At 31.0% G+C, this 24,610-nt stretch overlaps 1 protein-coding gene and 1 non-coding gene across 6 annotated transcripts; both read left to right on the top strand.

The window, feature by feature from the left end:
* Window positions 1-2,810: 2,810 nt before the first annotated feature.
* LOC111291826 (agamous-like MADS-box protein FUL-L) lies at window positions 2,811-20,102 on the top strand. 5 transcript variants are annotated; one of them, XM_089767131.1, is made up of 8 exons: window positions 2,811-3,117; window positions 3,223-3,399; window positions 16,677-16,761; window positions 17,662-17,720; window positions 17,817-17,916; window positions 18,313-18,354; window positions 19,432-19,473; window positions 19,587-20,102. In XM_089767131.1, exons 1-8 carry the CDS (start codon window positions 2,990-2,992, stop codon window positions 19,689-19,691), a joined length of 738 nt encoding a protein of 245 aa, XP_089623257.1. In that variant the 5' UTR covers window positions 2,811-2,989; the 3' UTR covers window positions 19,692-20,102. The 5 variants fall into 5 exon arrangements, with proteins under 5 accessions (XP_089623257.1, XP_089623258.1, XP_089623256.1 ...); XM_089767132.1 differs by having other exon boundaries at window positions 2,814-3,117; window positions 16,683-16,761; XM_089767130.1 differs by having other exon boundaries at window positions 2,814-3,117; window positions 17,659-17,720.
* Window positions 14,583-14,689, top strand: LOC149516651 (small nucleolar RNA R71). Its single transcript, XR_016346007.1, has one exon. It is a non-coding gene; the product is annotated as a small nucleolar RNA R71 (small nucleolar RNA).
* Window positions 20,103-24,610: the final 4,508 nt, after the last annotated feature.

Genomic DNA, 24,610 nt, shown 5'->3' with positions numbered 1-24,610 from the left:
AAATTAATTAATAAAGCTGGATGGCTTGATGGAATCGCCGACACATGGTATAATATTTTTGTTTTGGATATGAAAATAAAAATCTTGAAATTGATCTCTTTGACGAATCCTCAAAAGTTTGACTACTATATCAGAAAAATCACATTCTCAAACTTATTCAAAATTTTACAAGTTGCAAAGGATCAGAGCAAGTGGGTGAAGAGAAATGATTCCGCTTACTCCATATACATATATATATATATATATCGCATAATATCATAATACGCATACATAACGTCGTTTTAATGACAGTGGAGGAGGAGAATCTATGTAATTCGACAAGATTTGAGAGTTGAAAATATGTTAGCAGCCTTGGAAAAAGGTTGACATGTCTCTAATCATTTCACTACTGCTGGTTTGTCAGAAAATTTTCGCTAATATTTATATTTATTAAAGGTTTTTAATAAATTTATTAAAGGTTTCGATTAATGTGTTTAAGGATATTTTTAAAATATCATATTTAAATAAATATTTTTTCAATGTTATATAAAATATTACAATAATTATTGTATAATAAAAATATTATTACGCTTACAAATGGTATTTTAAAAAATATTTAAGAGTTTATTTTGAAGGTCATAAATCCGATCAAGTTGTCCAATAAAAAAGCTTTGGATTGTTTTTGGCTCATATTATTATTGATAGTTTCGAATATAATGTATTTTATATTAGATCAAAAAATTTAATTAGTAAAAATTAAAAGTAATTTTATATTAATTTTATTCATATTTTAAATAATTATATTTGAATAGAAACAATTATTATATGATAAATTATTATAATTATTTTAATATAAATAGATTATTATTTATAAAGATCGTGATTATATAAAATATTACAATTATTTGAATAACAATTTATATTTATTCATTCATTATAAATAAATCTTTTAATATAATTATTTTTATTACTTCTACTTGAATAGTTTTGAGACTTTATTATATTTTAAAAATATAATTACCTTTAAAAAAAATTCTTTATTCTTCTAAATCAAAATTTTTTTCTATTATTTATATTCTATCATTTATTTTTTCTAACAATTATTACAAAATAATACATAATTGAATTTTGATATGATAGAATTCAACTTTAATTACTACTACCAAATATATGATATAATACTATATGAAATAACATATACTCACATAAATTAATGCTCCATGAATAATTTTATAATTTAGATTAATGTAACACTTTCTCTACCTTTCTTTTTTACCCTTTCTTGTAATAGAATAACCATCCACCCATTTTTGTTTTTTTGCTCTTGGAAATTAAAAAAAAAATTGTGTACTTTATTTATGTGTATATATTTTTTACTTATATATATGCATGTTATTTCATATATTGGTGGGTAATAAATATCTCACTCAAATAATGAAATAATGCACTCACTTGTTTTCATATTTAATCTTAGGGATTTAAATGGAAAGTATTAAAATATTTCTGGGTTATAATAAAATTTTGGAAACAAAATCTTATGTAAACATGTACGATGACTGTATTAAATGAGTACATATATGTTTTCATGAAAAAAAAATTGTAGTCAATCTCCTTCTTACTCAAAACATGTTATTCTCGAAATATATATGCTTAAGCTTTATTTGGATGAAAGATAAGATTGATTGTAATAAAATTAAAAATAATAATAAAAAGTATTATTATTGTGATTGAAAAAAAATTATTATAATTATGATTAAAAAAATTTTAATAAAAATTTTATGTTAAATTAATCTTATTAAAATTAAAATTAAAATTTAATTAATGATATGATAAATTCAATCACATCATATTAAAAATACGATTGAATCCAAATAAGTACTTATGAAATGAAATAAAGGGCACACGAGATTATTGGTGAACGAGATTCTTAATAAAACTAAACAAAAGTACTTTACTCTCTCTGTCTATGTATATATTATATACTTTTTTTCTTTTCTTATTTTTATTTGGACAAAGCTTAATTCCAACAAACCCTTGCAACAAGGATATTAATGTTACAACTTACTTACAAGAATCTAAAATAATTAACAATAAAAAATTTTTTTTTATTATCATTCAAACAACAAAATATTTCAATTTATCCCAAAAAAATATTTTTAAAAATAATTTTTTGAAACTAAATTTTTGCAAAATAAACATAGTCTTGATGAATTTTTTTTTTTACTATAAATAAACCCTAAACCATTTTTTAAGAATCAATAAAAGAAAATACATATCTTAAGCAAACACAATGCCCTCTCATCAAATTTGGCTTCATACATGTATACGTACTTGCATGCATATTAACACATACATTTATTTCATATTAAATATTAATATAATTTTATTTTATTTTTATATAAAAATTACATATAAAAATTATGAAAGATATTTTTTTTAATTTTATTAAACTCACATATAATTAAATTTAAAATTTAAAATTATATCACTTTTATATTTTTATATTATTTTTATATTATATTTTAAATTATTAAATTTAAATAAAAATAACACAGAGCTTGATTGATTTTTTACATAATTTATGAAAATTCCAATTCATCAACACTCACAAGCTCAGCCATAATGCATCCAGTAATAAACTATAGATTTATTATAATAAAATATCTGGCAAAGACAAATCTTTCCCAAAATAGTTAAATAAAAATCTACGGATTTATCTAAAACAAAACAAACAACCGACTTACTTCCCATTTTCTTGTACGACAAAAATCCGACCATAGGTTTTTTCGATGCGATGTGTCCTTTCACACGTTTTCTTCCAACTACAAATCTTTTAGTAACAAAAACCGGAAAAGATCTCATAAACTCGTCCCCAACGTCACAACGTGAAATTCTTACCGAAAATTTATAAAAGAAATGGAAAATCAAGTCAGCAACTCAGCATCGTCAATCACAGTGGTCATGGAAAAAAAAATCCTTGTCTTACCGTATACTTCCACTTGTAAAATAAATGGAAAAAAGAATACCTAGAGATCCACGTGTCAACCTTATAAGTCGCCGTATATTCTCTCCGGGAATGCAAAAAGGGGCCTTTTTTGACGGGACGAATCTCTGGATATCTGCTCTCTTCACTATAAAGTGCTTTTTTCTGTAACATTTTCTTTGTTTTTTTTTTCCTCAATACCTATGAGTCGTATATATTGATTAAGGTTAGGGTTTGTTTTATTATTGAGAAATGGGCAGAGGGAAGGTTCAGCTGAAGCGAATCGAAGACAAAAGTAGCAGACACGTGACATTTTCAAAGAGGAAAAGTGGGTTGATCAAGAAAGCTGGAGAACTTGCTGTTCTTTGTGATGTTGAGCTTGCTCTTGTCATCTTTTCCTCTAGAGGAAAGCTTTACCAGTTTTCCAGTGGCCAAAGGTAAATCCCTCATCCCCTTTCTTTCAATTTTATGTATTACAAGTTGTACGATTCTCTTTGGGGGCTTTAAATCGTTTGCATGAAAGTTTTATCTTTTCGTAAAGATTAAATCAAGTTTGGCTAATCATTTTGGGTTTAATCTTCGTTAAAATCAGTACTTTTTCTTCTTTGAATCCTGCTTCTCAAAACTCTTGGAATTATGCCAATTAAACAACTCCACGTTGCTTTGTGTGAAGCACACGTATTATGTTTATGGGGGAAGAATTTTCAGTCTTGATAAATACTACTAATTAATATAATTAATATCTTTGTATTATTTTATTAATTATTTTTATGTGAAGACAAATTTAAATTACTTGTTTTTTATAAATATTGTGTTGATAAAAAATTATCAATTTAGACTTCATTTTAATTAAAATATGAAAATCATTTTTCAAAACTCAAAGAAGTTTGCAAATATATATTTTCTAATTTAATGATCAAAATTGAAAAAAAAATTTAAGTATAAAAAAATTAAATCTAACATTAATTCAAATCTTCTTAGAACTGTGAGGATGATGACTGATTTCCGTTTTTTTTTCCCCTACTTTTGACAATTCCTTGAGAAATGAAGTTTTTCTACTTTTTGCCAACGGTGGCTTGGCCAAAAGTAGAAGAGTGTGTGGCTGGATACAGACTACAGAGTGGAATGTTCATAGGGGCCGCTTTAGGCTGGTTGACTTTGTCTTACATCAATACCAACCGTCAAAATTCAGCTTTCTAGATTTGACTAAATTTACTCATAATTATCCTATTGTAGGAGTCGCCCATAGAATTTAAATTTTATTTAAAAAAACGATTTTTAAATGAGTTAATTTTTAATTGAAAAATATTTTTTTGTTATTTTGTACATTATTTTTACCAAAAGACGGTATAATAACTACAAATCTTTCTAAAAGCATCATCTTGACAAGTTCGTATATATAAATAGTCTTAAACAAAATTCTTAATTTTATGTCTATATATATATAAAAAAAAAAAAAGCATGAAAAAGAAATTAGTGTAACTGAACGACTTACACATTAAAGTAACAAGATAAATTTAGTAGAACAACTAATATAAAAAAAATTCACAATCTCCATTATAAAGGAAATATTTGGTGATGTAGATGTTCTAACTATACCTTAATTTTAAAAACTAATTAAGTTTAAACTTGTATTACTCCAAGTTATGATGTGTATTAGGAGGGTTGAGGCATCTTTTATTTATAGCTAAGGTCCTCTTAAATTAATGGCTGAAATGGTTATTGTCTTAGGGTTCACAAAGAGTCCAACATATATAAGACATTACAAAATATTACAACTGGATAGTTCTAATTTTACATGGACTCTATCTAAAAGGAGTTTGAACCAACTTGGACTCTTTCTGTAGTAGTGATTGCACAGGGTCCCTCCCTAGACCCCCGTCTGGTTTGGTTTTGCCTGCACTTGGGCTTTCTCCCATGCCTACACATGTATTTGTCTGAAAGCTGCCAAACCAAATCTTTTGGCTTGAGCTCTCTAAGCTCGTACCCATTTTGGGTCATGGTCTTGCCCTTAAATCCTTCATTGCGCTTTAGGCCTAGTTTTCTTTGCTTTCTGCTTGGTCTTGGTTGCCTTAGAATCGCTCCTTATCTCAATGAGAACCATTGGGCCTGGTCTTCCCCGCGGATTGTGACATTGTAACTTTTCTAATCCTACATTAAAAGAATGTATGGATAAAGAATGATATATACGTAGAGATATAAATCCAAACTTGTGAAGTGCCTTTTACGTGACAAATTTTTGAGACTTTCAGATTAAAGCAGACAATACCTTGCAGGTTCAGTGTAAGTTTTCACAAATGGTATCAGAGCAATCACCAGTTGACGAAAATTAAGTGTTACGTTATGGGAGTCACTAACTGTTACACAATGAGGAGCCACTTTTAAAATCCCAAATTAAAAAAATGTATGGATAAAGAATGATATATATGTAGAGATTTAAATTCAAACTTGTGAGACACTTTTTGTGAGACAAAATCATGAGATCTTTAGATCAAAACGGATAATACTTCGTAGATTAGGTGTGGATCTCCACAAGTTAATGATAGAACAAGGTGATTTTCCTCTATGCTTTATGTTATTCTTTTCTCTCCAAATAATGTAAACATAAACAAAGAAGCATGGTACGCTTGAGAATAACTTGAAAAAAAAATGATTTTCCTTTCAAAGTTATAATAGGCCATGCAATACGCAAAACTCCAGTCTCCAATATCCCTATAGAATAATTACCCAAATAATTTTACATTGTGTTTGATAAGAGGGAAAAAAGGAAGGAAAGATGATGAAAGCAAAAACTATTTTCTTTCCACCATTTCTTTCTTTTGGAATGAAAGAAATATGAGAAGAAAAAAAAAATGATATATTTACCTTTCTCTTTCATCCAAATCAAATTCTTTCAAATGTGAGATGAAATCACTTATTCAACTTAAATTTATCCTTAAACTTTATATTTCATCATTCATGCCAAACACAACAAAAGATAAATAACTTTTCTTTCTTTTCTTTCATCATCTTTTGCCCTTCTCTCAATTTCCTTCCTTTAGATAATGAAAGAGCAAGTGAGCAAAATATGATCTCGTGAATCTTCTCTTCCTTTTCATAGATAAAAATAGCTTGAGTTCTGCATGGTGATGCCCTAGTTATTCAATCTTAATAGAACGACAATTTTTTCTTATAGTTTTAGGCAATGCCAAAAATTTCCTTTAATAATTGTTGCAATCTTTACATTGTTATTTATACTTAGGTAAGTAGCCATCATAATTATATAGAAATATTATTAAGAACAAACTCAATATGCTTGGCATATTAAGTTTGTGTTTTAATAAAAAAAACAATGAATGTAAAAATTGCTTTCATTTTTACTAGTTATTAGTAGAATGGAAATTAAAAGAAATTAATGCAAAGTTTATAATATAATGGTTAAATGGAATATGGGAATAGAGGAAAAAAATTTCAATCGATGGAAAAGATATGATTGATACACATAAAAATAAAATTATTCTTTTTAACTTATCAACTTAAACATTTAATTTTCTTTTCTTTTTAAAATAGATATATCATATATAAACGCATGAATAATGCTATTCTTTTTATTATTATTATTATTTTGTTTTTTTTTTTGTGTGAAAACAATAAATAATAGTAACAAAATTATCTCCAATATCCTTAGGACGTGTCAAAATTGTTAGAACTTGAAACTTTAATTAATTATAAATTTATAAGTTTAAACATTAAAAATAAGGGTACAATTTATGTGAGGAAAGAAAAAAAAAACTTTCCATTATGTAATCCATAACTAATTTAAAATTTTTACTTTTTCATATAGTCACTCCTAATTATACCATGTATAATGCCACATTCAAATATAACAATGAAGGAAGAGGAAACTGATATATTTACTAGCTATGATATATTTACTAGCTAGGATATTTACTTTACCTTTATTTTTTGGATTGAGGGAGGGAAACGAAAAAAAATTAATATACACCTTCTCTTTTTCCTTGTTTAGTTTGGAATTTCATTATTAGTATGTTTGGATTTGAAAAATAAAGCTGTTTGAATAAAATTTTAGAAGGAGAGAAATAGAGGTACTCATGAATTTGGTTTATTTGGTATAATATTGATAGTTTAGTCTTTACATGTTTGCTCAAGTCTAAATCGATCTGACCTCAAATTTTACCTAAACCTATCTAGATTAATAAATGGTTCCATTTAAATAACTTTTTTAACTAAAATGTATATCAATACGTTTTTTTATTTAATCTTTAGTATTTATCTTTTCTTTTATTAAGTTTTAAAATATGGATAATTTATCATATTTTATAATGTTTAACTATAATATTATATATATTTATCTTTTATATAATATAAATTATTTATAACAGCAACAACAAACTAAATCTCATATCACTTAACTTTGGGTCAATTGTATGAAAGACCAAAAGAGAATCATGTTAGGTTTTAGTTTCGAATCTTCTTACGCCATTCATTTCTATCCACAACAACCTCGACTTCTTTGACCTTCATATTATTTTTTTTAATACTTGCATTAACATCTTTCGTGGTATGCCCCTAGAAGTTTTGCTCTCTCTCTAAATCTAAAAACTCACATATCTTAATTGGTGCATAGATAGGTCTATGTTTTACACGACCAAACCATTTCAAACGACCCTCTCTTATTTTTTCTTCAATTCGAATTACCCTTAATTTTTTTTTTAATCTTTTTATTTCTGATTTTATCTTTTTTGATTTTACCACACATCCATCTAAGTATTTTCATCTTAGCTACGCTTATTTTTTTTTTCATGTTGTTTCTTTATAGCCCAACGCTCAATTCAATATAACAACACAGGCTTTACAGTTATTTTATACAACTTCACATTTAACTTTAAAGGTATATTACAATCATATAATACATCCGATACACTTCGCCACCTCACCAATCTTATGATTTACATCCCTTTCTATCTCAGCTTCACTTTGAATAATTGATCCCAAATGTAAAAAATAGTTACTTTTTGGTACTTCCTCCCCATTTAACTTAATTACACTATCACTCACTTTTATATGATTACTAATCTTATATTTTATATATTCAACTTTAAATTTACTCAATTTAAAGCCTTGAGACTCTAGTGTATACCTCCATAATTCTAATTTCGTATTAAGAGCATACTAGTTTCAACCACTAAAACTTTATTATCCGTAAATAATATACACTATGGTACTTTTATCTTGAATATGTATAATGAGTTCGTCTATAACTAATACAAAAAAAAAGAAATTAATGCTGAACCTTGATGTAATTTTAAAGTAATGAGAAAGCTATCAATTACCACCAACCGACTTTACATTTATAAATATAAAAATTAATATATACTATAAAAGTTTCGGGCTAGGCTTGGACCTTGAACAATAAAATCATGGCCTTTTTTTTTTTAATTAAGTCAAGTTTATTAAAGCAACCAAAAGATTACAACGCTAGCAATAGCTAGCAATGAGGGTTTTCAGAACAATCAATAAAAGTAATATGAAATACCTAATTGACAACAAAAGAATAAAAGATAATCCGTCTCATTGAGGGCAAAAAGACCGACCACTAAAGAAGCTAGAAGCCACATGATAAGATCAAATGTACTAACAGAACAATAGCAGAGGGAAAGAAATCAATTTCATGGCCACTTTAAACAAAATACCATTGACAACGATCCAAGTTTGTGAATATCATTGATGCAACCTAGCGTACCAAAAAATTCATCAAAGCTCCAAAAAAATATTCGTAAACCACTAAAGACCATGGATAATCCAGCCAAAGCCCAAATAATTCATGTGAGAAGCAGACGTCGTTTGACTCTTCCTTTGGGCATAAAAAACTTGTGCCAAAGCAAGAAAACCTAAGAAAGCTAAGGCCCTCAAAAGAAAAAGCTGCAAGTCACGAAAAACCAAGGAAGTCATTTTTCCTCTTAGATCAAGAACTTCATTTGTTGTTAGGCAGAGAAAAAAGCTACGAAGAGAAAGAAGGGTGCTGGCAGAACTAATATTTGGCGCTCGCAACACGGAGCTTTAGGATAATGAAATCTCGATATCTGATGAAGGCATTAGATATAGAAATGAAGCAATTAGGCGCGAAGTAGAGAAAACTTGGTAGGTCTGTTCTATTCTAGGCTTGAAATTCGACTCAGACAAAGTTGAAGCAGTCAAGTGCCTACAACAATTAGAGTCTCCAGATAACGGAAGAGACATGGGAGGCCTAGGCTTAGGTTAAGTTCTCCTAATCACACTGTATCGAGGTATGGGTGTTCTTTTTTCATAATGGTTAATATTATCTCTTGGAATGTTAGGGGCTTGAGAAGCAGAATAAAGAAAAGCTCTGTGAAGAAATCAATTTACAAGCATAAATTGTCTATGATCTTTTTGCAAGAAACAAAAATTAGCACACTTGATTCTAGAATGCTGAAATATCTATGAAGCAGAGACATTTTAAAAGGCGAAGGGGTAGGTTCAGACGGTAGATCTGGTGGCTTGATCTCCGTGGTTGGAACAATTCTTCACTCTTGAAAGCTCCCCCATCAAGTCGAGATTCATCCTTCTCAAAGGTACTATCAATGCATTAAATATCCTCTTTATCTTCGTTAACATTTATGCTCCTAATGACCAAAGCTAAAAGGAACATATTATGGGATGAGCTGATTGAATGTAAAAACTCGCTTGCCCCTCTGATTTGTGGCGTATTAGAGGTGACTTAAACATTGTCAAATGTTTAGGGGAAAAAAGAGGTGTCTTATATGACATCCCTTCTATGTCCTTCTTGTCAACTTTACCAACTCTATGGACCTTGTTGATCTCCCATTAGAAGGCGAGTTGTTCACTTGGACCGACAACAGTGAAGTCTCAACTATGTTTAGACTTGATCGCTTTTTGCTCAATGGTGATCTCCTCGTCAAATTCCCCACTCTCCATCAAAGTGCTACGTAAATCTCTCTCTGATCACAATCCAATCTGCTTATCAGTTGATGATAAGAACTGAGGCCCTAAGCCATTAGGCTGTTTTCGCATTGGATGGATGATGTACAGCTTCTCGAAATGGTCAATAATTCTTAACAAGCAGCCTCAAATTCTTCAAAGGCCCCTAGAATTGTCAACTGTTTAAAAACCTTCAAACTTGTTAAAAAATGACAACAAGATCGTGCCAATAAGGATGCCTAAAGAATCCATAAAATGGTAGTAGATATCGAAAAGCTAGAGAATGAGGATGAAGCACAGACTATCTTACGATTAGCATCACGACGCTAGCCAACCTAAGGAATGAATTGTGGTGTCTTTACAAAAATGAGGAGCACTCATGGTCCAAAAATCTTGATCACAATGGATCAAATTCGGTGATTATAACACCGAGTACTTCCATCTAATCGCATCCAATAGAAGGCATGCGAACAGAATCGACAAGCTTATGATCAGTGAGAAAGAAATTTGTGATCCAAAGGATATTCACTAAGTAGTGATTAATCACTTTAGCAATCTGCATAGCTCCAATGATCTTGCAAACGCAAGATCTTTGATTGTCCCTTTAAGACTATAAGTGAAGATCAAGGATCCTTTCTAGATGCTCCATTCTTGGAGGATGAAATCTGGGTAGCAATAAAGGATTGTGATGGCAATAAGGCCCTTGGTCCAAACAGCTTTAACTTGGACTTCTTCAAGAAATTATAATTTTTACTAAAGGGAGAAGTCGTGAAGTTCGTGAACAATTTCTATTGCTTTGGTATTTTCAACAACAATATCAATTCCTCTTTCATCATTTGGTAGTAAAATGCAATGGGCCATCCAATCTTTCTGATTTTAGATCAATCAGTCTAGTGGGGAGTATTTACAAAATTCTCGTAAAAGTCCTTGCCAATAGGTTGAGGAAAGTCATGAGTTCAGAAATAGAAGTTAACCAGTTTGCATTTATTAAATGTAGGCAAATCATGGATTGCTCACTAATTGCTAATGAAATGGTCGATTCAATGGAAAAAAAGAAAAAAAGAACTAATGGCCTCACCTTCAAGGTTGACTTTGAAAAAGCCTTCGACAGTATAGGTTAGAGCTTTCTTACCTAATCATGACTTGTATGGGTTTAGTTCTAAATGGCGAGGATGGATGTTTCAATGTATGTTAATAGCCTCCATCTTAGTGCTGGTTAATGGCTCTTCAACACCATAGCTCTCTATGAAGCGTGGATTGAGGCATGGTTGTCCACGTTCTCCATTCCTCTTTAATTTGGCTGCTGAATCTTTTAATATCCTTTGCTAGAAGGCTACTTCGATGAGACTTTTTCAAGGGACTAATTTTGGAAATAACCCTTTAAAGATTTCACATCTATAATTTGCAGATGATATAATTTTGTTCTGTAAACCTGACTTAGAGCAGCTTTTGAATATAAAAAGAATCCTGAAACGTTTTCAAATTATATCGGGACTCAAGATCAACTTTTCCTAAAAGGTGTTTAATAACACTATCAAATGCAGGGCAGAGAAACTCCCCACAATATATCTGGACTTTCGTTGGAAGCTAGTCCCAACTCTTTATCCAATGGGCAACTGGTGATTGATAAAGTGAGAAACAAGCTCTCCTATTGGAAAAATCAGTATCTTTCTATTGCAGACAGAGTCACCCTAATTAAATCACTCCGTGCTAGCCTACCTTTTTATTTCATGTTCCTTTTTCATACCCCTACCAATGTCAAGAAAGAAATTGATAAAATCCAAAGAAAGTTTCTTTGGTCTGGTGCTCAAGGCAAGAACAAAATGCCCTGGGTAAATTGGGATGCGGTTCACAGAGGAAAAAACTTTGGAAGCCTTGGTATATTTGATCTTAAACTCAAGAATGGGGGTCTTCTAAACTAATGGATCTGGCGTTACGCTAATGAATAAGACTATTTTTGGCGAAGAGTTATCTCTGTAAAAGAATTGGTCCGATCCAATGAACCTGCTATCTTCCACTTCGCCAAAAGCTTCACTAGTCTGGTTCCATATCACAAAACCGCTAACCTCGAATCAATTCCATTCTTTGGTACATTCAAATATTGGGTTCTCTTTTGGCCGAGGTGTTAGCATCATATTTTGGTCTAAAGAATAGATTGAAGGCACAATTCTTTCTGCCCACTTCCCTCGAATCTATGCCCTTGCTCTTAACAAAAATGGCTATATTATGGAGTTTGGAAATTGGGTTAACAATCATTAATCATAGAACATTGGCCTCCATAGAAGCTTATTCGATTAAGAGCTACTGTAGTGGGATAACTTCTTTTCACTGATTAACTGTTATGTACCACATACTACTAATCCAGACAAAGTCATTTGGAAAGGCTCCTCTGATGGAACTTACTCAACAAAATCCTTCTGTAGCTCATTCTATACCAGGACACTCCACTCAAACAACATATGGAAAGCTGTTTGGTTTGGAATTGCTCCTCCCAAGGTTGATATTTTTTGCTGGCAGGTTATCAACGGTAAGGTGATAGTCAAAACTTAGCTATTTAAGGGAGGGCTTATTGATCACGACTTAGTCTTTTGTCCATTCTGCAAAATTGAAGTTGAATTTGTTAATCATTTACTGTTTACATGCTAATTCTCATGGAAAGTTTGTATGGCATACAATAAACTACGCGGAGTCATTTGGGCCATCTCTAGGGACATATCCTCTTTCTTTAAATCTTGACAAAATCTCTTCCATCCTAAGCAAAACACCAGGATCTGGGGAATGCTTTTTTTTTTGTTTTTTGCGATACTATGGTCTATTGGTCTTCACTGTAATGACACCATCTTCTAAGGAAAAGTACTCGACTTTATGCAGTTGTTTGCCATAATTAAAGTGCGCCTTGCCAACTAGAGTAAAGGTGAATGGCCCTCACTCGTTGCTTCTGTCAATGACTTCTTTCTCAACACCCAAGACATCTGCTTCCCTCCTATTATTGCCAAAGGCAAGATTGGAGCCTCTTGGGCATGTCTTATGCCTGGCACTAAGAAGCTTAACATTGATGGATCCGCTTATGGTCAAACTAGGCCGGTTGCAATAGGGGAAGTCTTGAAAGAGCCCCATGGTTCTTTTAAAAGAGTTTTTTTTCAAAGTCCATCGGTATTGAGGACTTTAACTTTGCTGAATTCATGGCAATCAAAGAAGGTCTCTATCTTTTCTCTTTTTCAGCATAGGCTTATACTCACTAGCTTGTTATGGAGAGTGATTTTACCAATGTAGAACTTTGGGCTAGCAATAGTTCTGGGGTTCCTTGGCAAATGAAGCATATTACGAACCACATTGGCATTCTCGAAAGTACTCTTAGGAGTCTCATTCAGTTACGTTCCTTGGAAGGCTAACTCCATTGCTGGTAGGCTAGCTAAAGCAGGGGTTTTATGTTTTCAAGACATGATAGCTTGGTTGTAATTATTTCCATTTGCTCTATAGGGTTCCCTTTTCAATAAACCCTGTTTTGTATTTTTGCTTCCTTTTATTCGATAAATATATTTGCTTTTTAAAAGAAAAAAAAAAACTACTAATTGCTATCATTATCATGTCGCTCCCTTTATTCAATTTTCATTAACTTGTTAATGATGAGCTCTTTTATCAACTATGTAAGACAGCCCCAGACAATTTCCAAGCTCTCAAGTTTTCCCAGCCTAACTTCTTTGTAAAGAGTTCATCCATCATTTATCATTGTTCGAGATGTAAGAATCATTTTGTCACTTTTCAAGGTCAAGATACAACACAGTCATATTATCTTGAAGTAAAACTTCAAAACACTATGAAGCTTTGTTTTAATCATTTTAAAATTCTTTAATAAAATAATATGTAAAATCTATAATGATATATTGAGCTAATGATAAATCTTCATATACTTAAATGTAAACTAATAAAATTATAAAATCGTTTCGTAATCCAACAATTCCCCAAATGCCTTAGTAATCTTTTCAATTTGATTTCTAGTTTCTCATAAGAGTAAACAAACTTATCATTTTCAATCATTTGTAAAGGGAAAGTAAAAGTAGAATGAGCAAAACACAGTTCAGTAAGTATAAACTTACATAGCTTATCAAATCAAGCATTATTTTCACACATGCATATAGCTCATTCAAAAACATCATTCATATTATGCTTTCAAAGCATTTAAGTAAGCATTCAAAGAATTGATATCATATCAAAGTTTAGGTGGTTTGTTTAGCCTAGGTTATAAGTGTTACTATATGGGTTATAGGCATGCTTGGATTGTTGGGTATATTGGATTGTTTTTATCCTAAATTAGCATTTGGCATGAGATCTTTCACAAATTTCACATATAACAAAGAGGCTTTGGATGGCGTGAATAGGAGAAATTAGGGATTGGGTTCTTAAGGCATCAATTTTCTTAGTCAAACTAGCTAATTATGAGATGATTGATGTGAGTGTCAAGCTCATAAACACCATCAGATTTTTTATACACTATTCGTTCCATACCCCATTGGTAATTATTTGCTACCATCTCTTTTATCAATTCGTAGGCCTTTTCTGTTATCTTACTCATTATGGTTTTCCCGCAACTGAATCAAGAGTAGTTCTCATGGATGGTGTCAATCCATTATATAAGATCTGAATTTGTAACAATTGTGAGAGCTTATGGTGTGGACACTTTCGTAACAACTCTTTGAATCCCTCCCACGCATTATATAAAATTTCACCATTTACTTGCATGAGTGTAGTTATTTCGTTCCTTATCTTGGCTTGCATCATTAGAAAAACCATTATACTTAAATGTATCACACAATTCTAAAAAATTAGAAAAATGGAAATTTGGATCATCATTAAGTAATCCTCCAAATTGTACAGAAGTTTGAATTATTTGAATAATTGAAGGCCTTATTTCAAAGTTGTTTGCTTGGATCGCCAGCCTTTTTATGGATGGTTGGAATCCATCCACATTAGGAGCAAGATAGTCCTTCAATGTTTTCTGTCCCTCATTATTTGCATTTGCCATTGGAGTTGATGTAGGAGGTGTTGTTTCTTTCTTCATAAACACCTAAGAGTTCTTTCAATTTTTTTGTCAAGTGGAGCTAAGTCAACATTTTGAGATTTGTGCATACAAACAAAGAAAAATCCAAACAATTTAAACAAATAAAAGAAAAGTGTTTAGATTACAAGGGAGTAGAAATACTTATTGATATTGATCTTGAACACTGATATAATTCTAAAAAATATAGTCAAGAACTTGATTGCTACTTTTTGTAATAACTGCAAGTGCACACATCGTAATCAATTAGTAGTAGTGAGTGAGTGAAGTGTCATCCCACAGGAATTATATAATTGAATTGTTGGGTGAAAATCAAGTACGAAAGGTGATCAACTACTAACTTGATATCTAAAATAATAAGAAGGTTGGTTTGATTGCAATGAAAATAATTGAAAGAAAATATAAAGAACGATTGTATAGGCCAAGATCTATCTTTCCGATTGTCACTTGAAAATCTTAAATTGTTACTAAATAGAACAAGAAATAAATAACCAAAAGTTTTTAGAGAAGAAAGATTAATGTAGGACAAAAGTTGTAAATAGCATAAAACAAAAATTGTAAACCAAAAGCTTGGGAGAAAAGAAAGAAACTTGAATAGCTGAAAATAAAAGAAAGATTGCAAATGGTATTGTAGACCAAAATTGTTTAAAAAAGCTTTAAAGAAAGAGATCTTAAATGAAAGAATGCTTTGATTAAAATAAAGAATTGAGAAAACATAATCTTGCATTGACTAATCTATCACCTTAGCCAAACTACAAAGAAAACTATAAAGAAAAACTAAGAATCAAAACTACAAGAAAAGAAAAGAAGAGAAGAGAAGTGTAGTGAAGTGTCTTCAAAAACAAGAGAGAGCCTCCTATTTATAGTGGTAGGTTCGACTGTAATGGGGGTTAAGATTACAAATTCTATGTGATAAAGATTATTTTGATCTTCAAAGTAGTTGGCCGAATGTGGAGTCTTGCTTCTTCGAGTCCCTTAGCTGAATGGGACTTCTTGGGGTTGATCTTGATCATTTATTTGTATGCCATCTTGAAGGGTGGTTCAGATAAACACGGTTTATCCAAGACCATGTATTTGCATCACAATTAAACTCTTGAGATAAAATTGCAAGAGTCTTTCAATATAAACTCCTAACCTTTATCGTGTAGTGTCCTTCTAATATAAAACTCTTCCAAAATTAATTAAAGAGTCCTTATATTGCAAAATTTCTCCTTGGCCAAATGTTATTAAGAGTTCTTGTCCGACTATACTTCTTCAATTACCAATTGCACGTAGGCTTCCTCTTCAATATGGGAAAGAAGAATGTAATTAAGAATCATAGTGCAAGTAAGATTCCTTTATCCAAGTGAAATCAGGAGTCCTAACATCAATAGGATTCGACTATTCTTGGTTCTTGTATGGCCGAAAATTACAAGAATTAGGATAACCTAATCTTGTATGAAATTGCAAGAAATTACAAGGTTTTCACATCCCGTATACTTGAAACCTAAATATCAAGAAAACACACATTAAACGCACTATATTCAATCAAATTTCAAAATTTTTAAGCAAAAAAGAACTTGCAAAACACTATATATTCTATTGCAATAGTAGCAAGAGTAAGCCCTATATTTTATGTGTATAATTAACTTTGATGGTTAAAATTTTTTAATTGCTATAGGTTTTAAATCTACTTTGTTTTATGCTTGATTCCTTGAGGTACAGTTTGAGAAAAATTCTTGAACGCTACCTAGTTCATGTAGAAGAAGAAGCTGTTGTTTGCACTAGTGGTGATGAAGCAAAGGTTTGTCAAATTATTTATGCTTTTTGTCTAATTACCTAATCATTTAAATATCAAAATTTGAGAGGTTACCAATGACAATGTGATCTGTTTGATAGAATAGTAAATTCTTAGTTCCAGTGACTAATATTCAATCCATAACAGCCTCATATAAAAAGAAAAAAAAAAAGAAAATCTGAGAAGTACTATACAAATAAAAACTTTAATATCAAAATGATTAACTACCACAAACTTTCTTCTCTCTACGAGGGTCCATTGTTTTGGCAGTTATCAGCAGAAAACAATTTTAATCTTAATCAAGATTATCAGAGTTAGAATATCTTTTTGAAGAATTGGTGAAGCTAGTTGGACCATCATAAGAGAGAGAGAGAGAGAGAGAGATAGAATTGCATATTAGCCACAAAAGGAAGGACAGAGAACTTAATTATAGTATGAACTATTAGATAATATGTGCTAAAATGTTGTATAATTTTTGCTAGTAGATCACTTTTGCAATTTGAGGTTAATGTTTTATGAGAGAAATATTCACTCAGGAATGACTCCATGTATATATGTATCTTACATGATAAACTAAGTACTTTTTTTTCTTAATATAAAAAAGGTATTCTAAATATCAGTCATGGATTTATGGTGAAGTCAAAAGCAAAACCTTGACAGTAGGTCTGGATCATATAACATTGACCGAGAGTAACATTATGCTGCCATTACTTAAGATCAGAGCTGGTCATACCTCTTAGCTTTAAAAGGGTAGAGCTGATATGTTCATTACAATGATGACATTGAAGAATAGATTTTGTCCTCAGTTTGAAACATGAAAATATAGAGAAAGCTGACAGTTAACCTTTGAAAGAGCTTTTATCTAAGTATTGACTTTCTTTTTGACTTTTGGTTAATCAACAGCAGATTCATGGTGAATTCATGGACCTTTGGAAAGGTACTAGCCTACAGGAACTAGTTGGAAGGTAGTGATCACTCTGCACTTAATTAATTGGATATGCTTATTTTTTACCATTTATATCACAAGGAATTAGTTGATTGGGATTAATTTATATTTGTAGGCACATTGAAGGTCAAAACATTGAACATCTAAATCTGACACAGCTCATACAGCTGGAGATGCAGTTGGATTCCATTTTGAGGCAAATGAGGGATCGAAAGGTCATTGCCACTCAATTCAATGTTAAATTTGACCTTTTCTATAATCGAATCCAGAAAGATCAACTTAGTGGTGCCATAGATCGGTCTCGTCATTATTGATTATTGATTGAAGTAGAAACGAGCAAAGTAAACAAATCTTTAAAATCTTATTTAGTGGCATTCTGATATCTTTATATGAAATAAACATTAACTATAAAAACCCTTTATCTGTTGTTAACTTTGATAGGTTTTTTGAGGATAATCATTTTTATATCACATTAATTGAAAGATCAAGGTCTGATTTTTTATGCTTCTAGATACAAGCTAACTTTCACATTGGAATAGATATGATGGCTATGTAGTGTAAAAAACGAAATAAATCTGAAAATAATCTTCATCTTCATGATGTTCATGCAGACACAGGTAATGATGGACACTGTTGCTGAATTGCAGGAGAAGGTACACATTCTTGATTAAATCTTTCATCTTAAATTTATGCCCTTTTGAAGGTGCACTAGAAACTTCTGTAAATGAGTCAAAGCTTTTGGTAATATTGTGGTTGAAATACAATTATGAGATAAAATGCTTGAAATATGTATATGGTTAATTTCAAGAATAATAAATTTTAAAAAAGGGTTATAGTGCTGAGCAAAAAAAAAAAAAAAGGGTAATAATATTTCTTAATTAGTTTCTCAAATGGAGGTTCGAACTGTAAAAGTAATAGCATGCTAAATGCTTTTGATTTTGAGTTGCATTTGACATAAAACGGCTTTTAATAAAGAGCCAAAAGGTGATTTGGATTGTGTTTGTGCTCCAAATGTCCAGTTGTCCCCAGTGGTGTTTCAATAGTTCTATCAAGTAGCTTATACTCTGTATATAGTTAGTTGCTCTTATCTATATCAAGAATGATCTATTTATCTGCCCTGGTTGCATTATTAGTTAGTAGCAAATAAGGTCTACAACTCGTTGAGGAGGGCCTTTTGTTTCTGCCAGTCTTTTGGTAATATACAGCATATACATATTGTGGGAAGTCAAGGTAGAGCTTTTTCATGTGCTGAAAGTTGTTAAAGCCAGTACCATATGAATATGGATGTATTTCAGATCAGCTCTCGCATGATTAATTAATTGGTGCTTGCTGCTTCTAGTCAGCCTACTACTATTATAACGTTTTGGTGATTGATATGAATATGTTACACATGAATGTAGCAAAATCATGTATAGTTAAAGAAACTGTAATATAGTAATTAAGAGATGTAACAGTGATCTGGTGCATGTAGATTGTAGGAGTAGTGCAGCTAGAAAAAGCAAGTGAAACATGTCAAGAGTGAAGTATTTAAACATAAAGGTGAAAGCAAAAGCTACTTCCCATGTGAAGTTAAAAAAATCTCAAAGATATAGCAGCAAGTAAAGGAAGAATAATTAATCTTGGTAATTCCTAACAAACTATAACAAGGCATTAGCAATTGTTGAAGATTGTTGCTTTTAGTTATAAATCTGTTGTTTTTCTTCTGACCTATTTGGTATAATATTGAACAGGAGAAGCAACTGAGGCAAGATAATTATGTCCTGGAAAAGAAGGTAATTATATATATAAGCAAGAATAGGGGGAGTGTTGAGTTTACAAATACTTAGCTATCTCATCACTTTGATCATCTGAATGAACTGGGTTTGGTTTCTGTCAAAAACCCCAGATTGCAGCAAGAATGGACATAGAAAATGGCGAAAGAGCAAACGAGGATCCTCATTCTAACAGCTACAAACCTCCCCTCCAAAGGGGCTTGCTTCATTTATTCTAGCGATGGAGTTATTATCTAGTAAATTTATATATAATATATGTAGTTCCCGGCCCTTTCATCCACCCCACAACAACCGGTCAATAAAACTTTAGATAAAATAATGGGAGTAAATCACCGCACAAAGAAAAAGGGGTCTGCTTTTTGTGCCTGGTGGAGGAAAACTCGACTTAAACCTTTGCACTGACAAAACTGCTATATGTGTTGTGTGCCTCGATACCACTCGTTTATTTATCATATTATTAATTATTGTAACAATGTTCCTTTCTGTTCTGCCAAGTTTATCAGTGCATCTATTTGTCACGGCATGTTAAAACTCTGGATGTAATTATGTATTAATATTAGCAGAATATTATGCTTTTAGTTTTTATAATATTAATTATCAAAAATAAATTTATACTTATTAATGATGAATTTTACATAATTTTTCATTTTGCATGGGTTATTAAAATTATAATAAAAAAATATATAGTTGAAATGCTTTCTGATGGAAAGAACCAAAACCAACTAGAATTTAAAAAAAAAAAACGATAAGTACAAAATTTTTATGTAGTCTGTCATGCTTATCCCTGTTTTTTACTCGATTTCACCAATAAAAAAGGAGAGTATGTGTGTCTTGAAAACTGAAACGAAATGGGATATCCTACCCCAACTCAAAAAAAAAAAAAAAAAAAAAAACCCATAAAGAAAAGCTGAAAAACAGGACCGCAGGAGAGCAACCATCAACTGCAATTTGTGAACCATGTTCAATGATAATCCAAATTCTGAAGTCTCCTCCTCATCTCCCCATTCCAATCCTGATCTCACGTGACGCTTTCTCTTCTTTTTCTTCTTCCGGGTACCATACGCACGTGACCTTCTCCTATTTTTCTACTGCAAGTTTTGCTTGTTTTTTTCTTGGGATCTCTTTGGCTTTAATGCTGGTCGGTTCTGTTACCTTTATCATAATCTTCCTTTTATTGCCTTGAGTTTTTGGTCGTCGTTTTCCACCTTGTTGGTATCGTTTCAAGTTTGTCTGAGCTTCGGAGGTCGTACGTTGCTTCCAAGGATGTCCCTTTAAGTGTACATCATAAATTCTTTCAAAATTTCTGTTTATGAATGAAAATCTTTTTTATTTTAATTTTTTTTGTATAATTGCTTAATGGGTTTTCTTGTTTGCGTGGAAATAACCTATATGTTTTCCAGCTTGGAGGCTCTCATGAAGCTAGCACAGTTTTGTCTAGACTGTTGATGGAATGCTAGACTATAAGTTCTAATGATCTGGTCCTATGTAACTTCAAATTCCCAAAAAACACTAGCACTGTTTCCTGGTATTTGAAGACTGGAAAGTTAAAAAGCTAGATTCTAGGAGGATAACTTGGCTGGTTGTTAATGTTCCTTTGTTGAAATTTGACAAGAGTATTTTTCTGGCCTTTTAGCTAAGAAAAATATGCTCCTGTTTTCTGTTAATGCTTGCCATTTTGCCTCTACTCTGAACATTAGAAACCCCGTAATTTACATTTGCTTGATCGGGTTAAAATACCAATTTCTCAGGGCAGTTGTACTTTCGGCATTTTTACATATTTTTTTTTAAATTTTTGATGCTGTAGGATTTGAAACTGTTTATCACATAGCCGGTTTCTAATAGCCCCGCTGTTCTAGCTCTGTGCTGGAAGTTGGTTGAAGACCAAGTTGACTCTCTCGCTTTGAGTTGTGTGATCTCTCCAAGCTTCCAAGCAGCTAAAAATATCCAAAATACAGCTATTCCTGTGAGCCTGATTAATGTTTCCACATTTCCATCCCTTTTCCCTTCCAGGAAAAAAACAAGGAAAAAAATCATTCAGAAAATTCTACAATTTTGCAGCGGAAGTTTGGTTTCAACTATACTTACTAATGGACATGCAAGAAAAGAAGCAGGCGGGGAGGGTGAGTAGAACAGCCGATATATTAATGAACACGACCATCTGAAATGTGCTGTCTATCTTTGAAAATTAAGGCATCTATATTAACTTCTGATCATGATATGATTTGAGTAATCCAGTTTATTTCATAATTGCCATGTTAACAATGTGTTGGGCTTGGTTTTCTCCACGTGGAGGTAGCCTAAATCAAAGCCCAAGGACTTTTCAATCCTTTCATGGTTGGTCATAAGATTTTAAACCCTTATACAAGACAGTGTATGGACAAAATAAAAAAAAAGAAAGTAAAAAGAGGTTTTGTATAATTTTCGTCAAATAATATGATCTATCAATTTATTGTCTGATTGAACTAAAATTTATTAAATATTTACGATTCATTATTTTTTAGTTTGAACGATGAAGATTAGATTTTGAGTTTTTTATTTATTAATTTCGTAGGTGTTTGTTAATTTTTAAATTTATTGAGATTTTTTTAATTTTTTCTTGCAAGATTATTTTTTTATTAAGATTATTTAATTTTGAGATATTGTGATTGTATATCTCTAGTTTTAGTTGAAGAAAATTTTGTATTCCTATTATTTTGATAATGATGATTATTTATTGTTGCCCATGATTTTTATTTCTTGTTTTGAGGAGATTTTTCACATAAATTGCTTGTGTTTGTGTGCTTGTGGTTTGATGATTTATTTGTTAGCTTTATTTTTTTATTCTTGTTAGATTCGAACAAAAAATGGGATAATTTGATTTTTTTGCTACGTGACATATTCAATTTGAATATTAGTTAAGATTATTTTATCCCATCAAAGTGGTATCAGAACTTAAGCTATTTGATTTGTGCCTTCTATTGAATAATGAAAGTCAATACAAGTAGAATGATTAATTTGAATGGTTCAAATTACTATGTGTGAAAAAGGAAGATAAAAGACTTGCTTGATATGAAAGATTATTATTTACCTATATTTGTCATTGAAAAGCCTGAAAATAAAATAGCTATAGAATGAAATTTGTTTCATTGACAGGTATGTGGTTATATTAGGTAATGGGTAGATGATAATATTTTGAATATGTTAATGGAAAGACACATACACACTTTTTGGAGCAAGCTTGAGAAATTGCATGCTTGAAAAATTAAAAATAATAAACTGTTTTTAATTAAGCAGTTGATGAATTTGAAATATAAAGATGATAATTCTATGATAGATCGCTTGAATGTATATCAAGGTATTATTAATCAGTTAGTTGGCATGAATATCAAATTTGAATATGAGATACAAAGCTTATGATTACTTGTTACATTGTCGGACTCATGAAAGACATTTAGAACAGTGTTATTTAATTTAGCTTCAAATGGTATTATTACTTTGAATTTAGCTAAGAGTGATATTTTAAATAAAGAAATGAGAAAAAAATCACAGGGTTCATTTTCACAACTTAAGGTCTTAGTAATAGAAAATATGAGGAAGAGTAAAAGTAAAAGTCTGAAGAATAGAGATAGAAGTAAGAGTAAGTCCATTAGATTTGTCAATATTAAGTATCATTATTGTATTCTGAAAGGGCATATAAGAAAATATTGCTGGAAGTGGAAAAGAGACAATAATAGTGACAATGATAAAGAAAATAAGAATGGTGATGGTAATGATGCTGATAAAGTTGCTACCGTTATAGATGATTTCCTTATTTTTATGATGATGATGTTGTTAATCTTGCAAACCATGAGACTAATTGGGGTGATTGATATTGATGTCACAATTTATACTACATCTTGAAAAGATTACTTTGTATCTTATACATTTGATAATTTTGAGAGTATTAAAATGAGTAATGATGGCTCAACTAAAGCCATTAGTATGGGAGATGTGTTCTTGGAGATCAATAATGTTACTATGTTGGTTTTGAAAAATGTTAAACATATTTTCGATAATCGCATGAATTTGATTTATGCAAAGAAGATAGAGGATGAAAGATTTTGTAATGCCTTTTGTGATGGTTAATAGAAGCTCACAAAAGGTTCTATAGTTGTAGCTAAGGGTCCGAAGTGCCTTTTTATTATATTTGATGTAGGTGAAGGTATCTAATTTCATTATTAATGCAGTAGATAATGTTGATATAATTAAGTTTTGACATAAGTGACTTAGTTATATGAGCAAGAAGGGTTTAAAGGTTTTGGCTAAGAAAATTTTTTTTTCTAAAGTGAAGAATGAATCCTTAAAGAAATGTACTCATTGCTTGGCAGCAAAACCAAATAGAGTTGCATTCAAGACATTTTTTCCATAAAAAAAGTCAGGTATACTTGATTTAGTATATTCTAATATTTGTGGTTCTATGAGAACAAAAACATTTGGTGGTCTTATCTATTTTGTGACTTTTATAAATGATTATTCAAGGAATATATCTGCTTATACCTTGAAATCAAAAGATCAAGTGTTAGATGTGTTTAAACAATTTCATGCTTTAGTTGAAAAACAAAAAGGGTTGAAATTGAAATGCATAAAGACTGATAAGGGGAATGAGTACACTAGACCTTTTAATGAGTATTACAGACAGTAATGTATTAGACATCAAAAGTCACCTCTTAAAACTCCTCAGTTGAATGGGTTAGCTTAGAGAATAAACAAGACACTAATAAAAATAGAGATGTTTGCTTTCATAAGCACAATTTTCAAAATCCTTTGGGGTGAGGGTTTAAGTACAATGTATATGTTTTGAATCATCACCATGTGTTCCTATAGGTTTTGATGTTTCAAATAGAGTTTGGTCAGGCAAGGATGTGTCCTATGATCATTTGTGCATCTTTGGATGTAATGTTTTTGTGTATATTTCCCAAGATGAAAGATCCAAGCTTGATGTCAAAACTAGATAGTATGTGTCTTTTGGTTATGGTCAAGATGTGTTTGGCTATAAGTTTTATGATCTAGTGTAAAAGAAACTTGTGAAAAGCATGAATGTTTTGGTTGAAAATCAAACTATACAAGATATTCAAAAAATCGATACATCAATTACTCGATGCAGTGATTGTTTGATTGA

This window comes from Durio zibethinus, chromosome 10 (assembly GCF_047325235.1).
Source record: "Durio zibethinus cultivar Kanyao isolate XHJ-2024 chromosome 10, ASM4732523v1, whole genome shotgun sequence".
In the NCBI taxonomy this organism is placed as follows: domain Eukaryota; kingdom Viridiplantae; phylum Streptophyta; class Magnoliopsida; order Malvales; family Malvaceae; genus Durio; species Durio zibethinus.
The sequence above is the reverse complement of the archived record's forward strand: the minus strand, read 5'-3'. Positions and strand labels throughout refer to the sequence as shown.

Excerpts from the sequence above, each read along its gene's own strand:
- LOC111291826 (XM_089767130.1), top strand. The coding sequence starts at position 2,990 with ATGGAAAAAAGAATACCTAGAGATCCACGTGTCAACCTTATAAGTCGC. Across the intron at positions 3,400-16,676 it reads CAGTTTTCCAGTGGCCAAAG|GTACAGTTTGAGAAAAATTC; the intron begins GTAAATCCCTCA and ends TGATTCCTTGAG. Across the intron at positions 17,721-17,816 it reads CTACAGGAACTAGTTGGAAG|GCACATTGAAGGTCAAAACA; the intron begins GTAGTGATCACT and ends TTATATTTGTAG.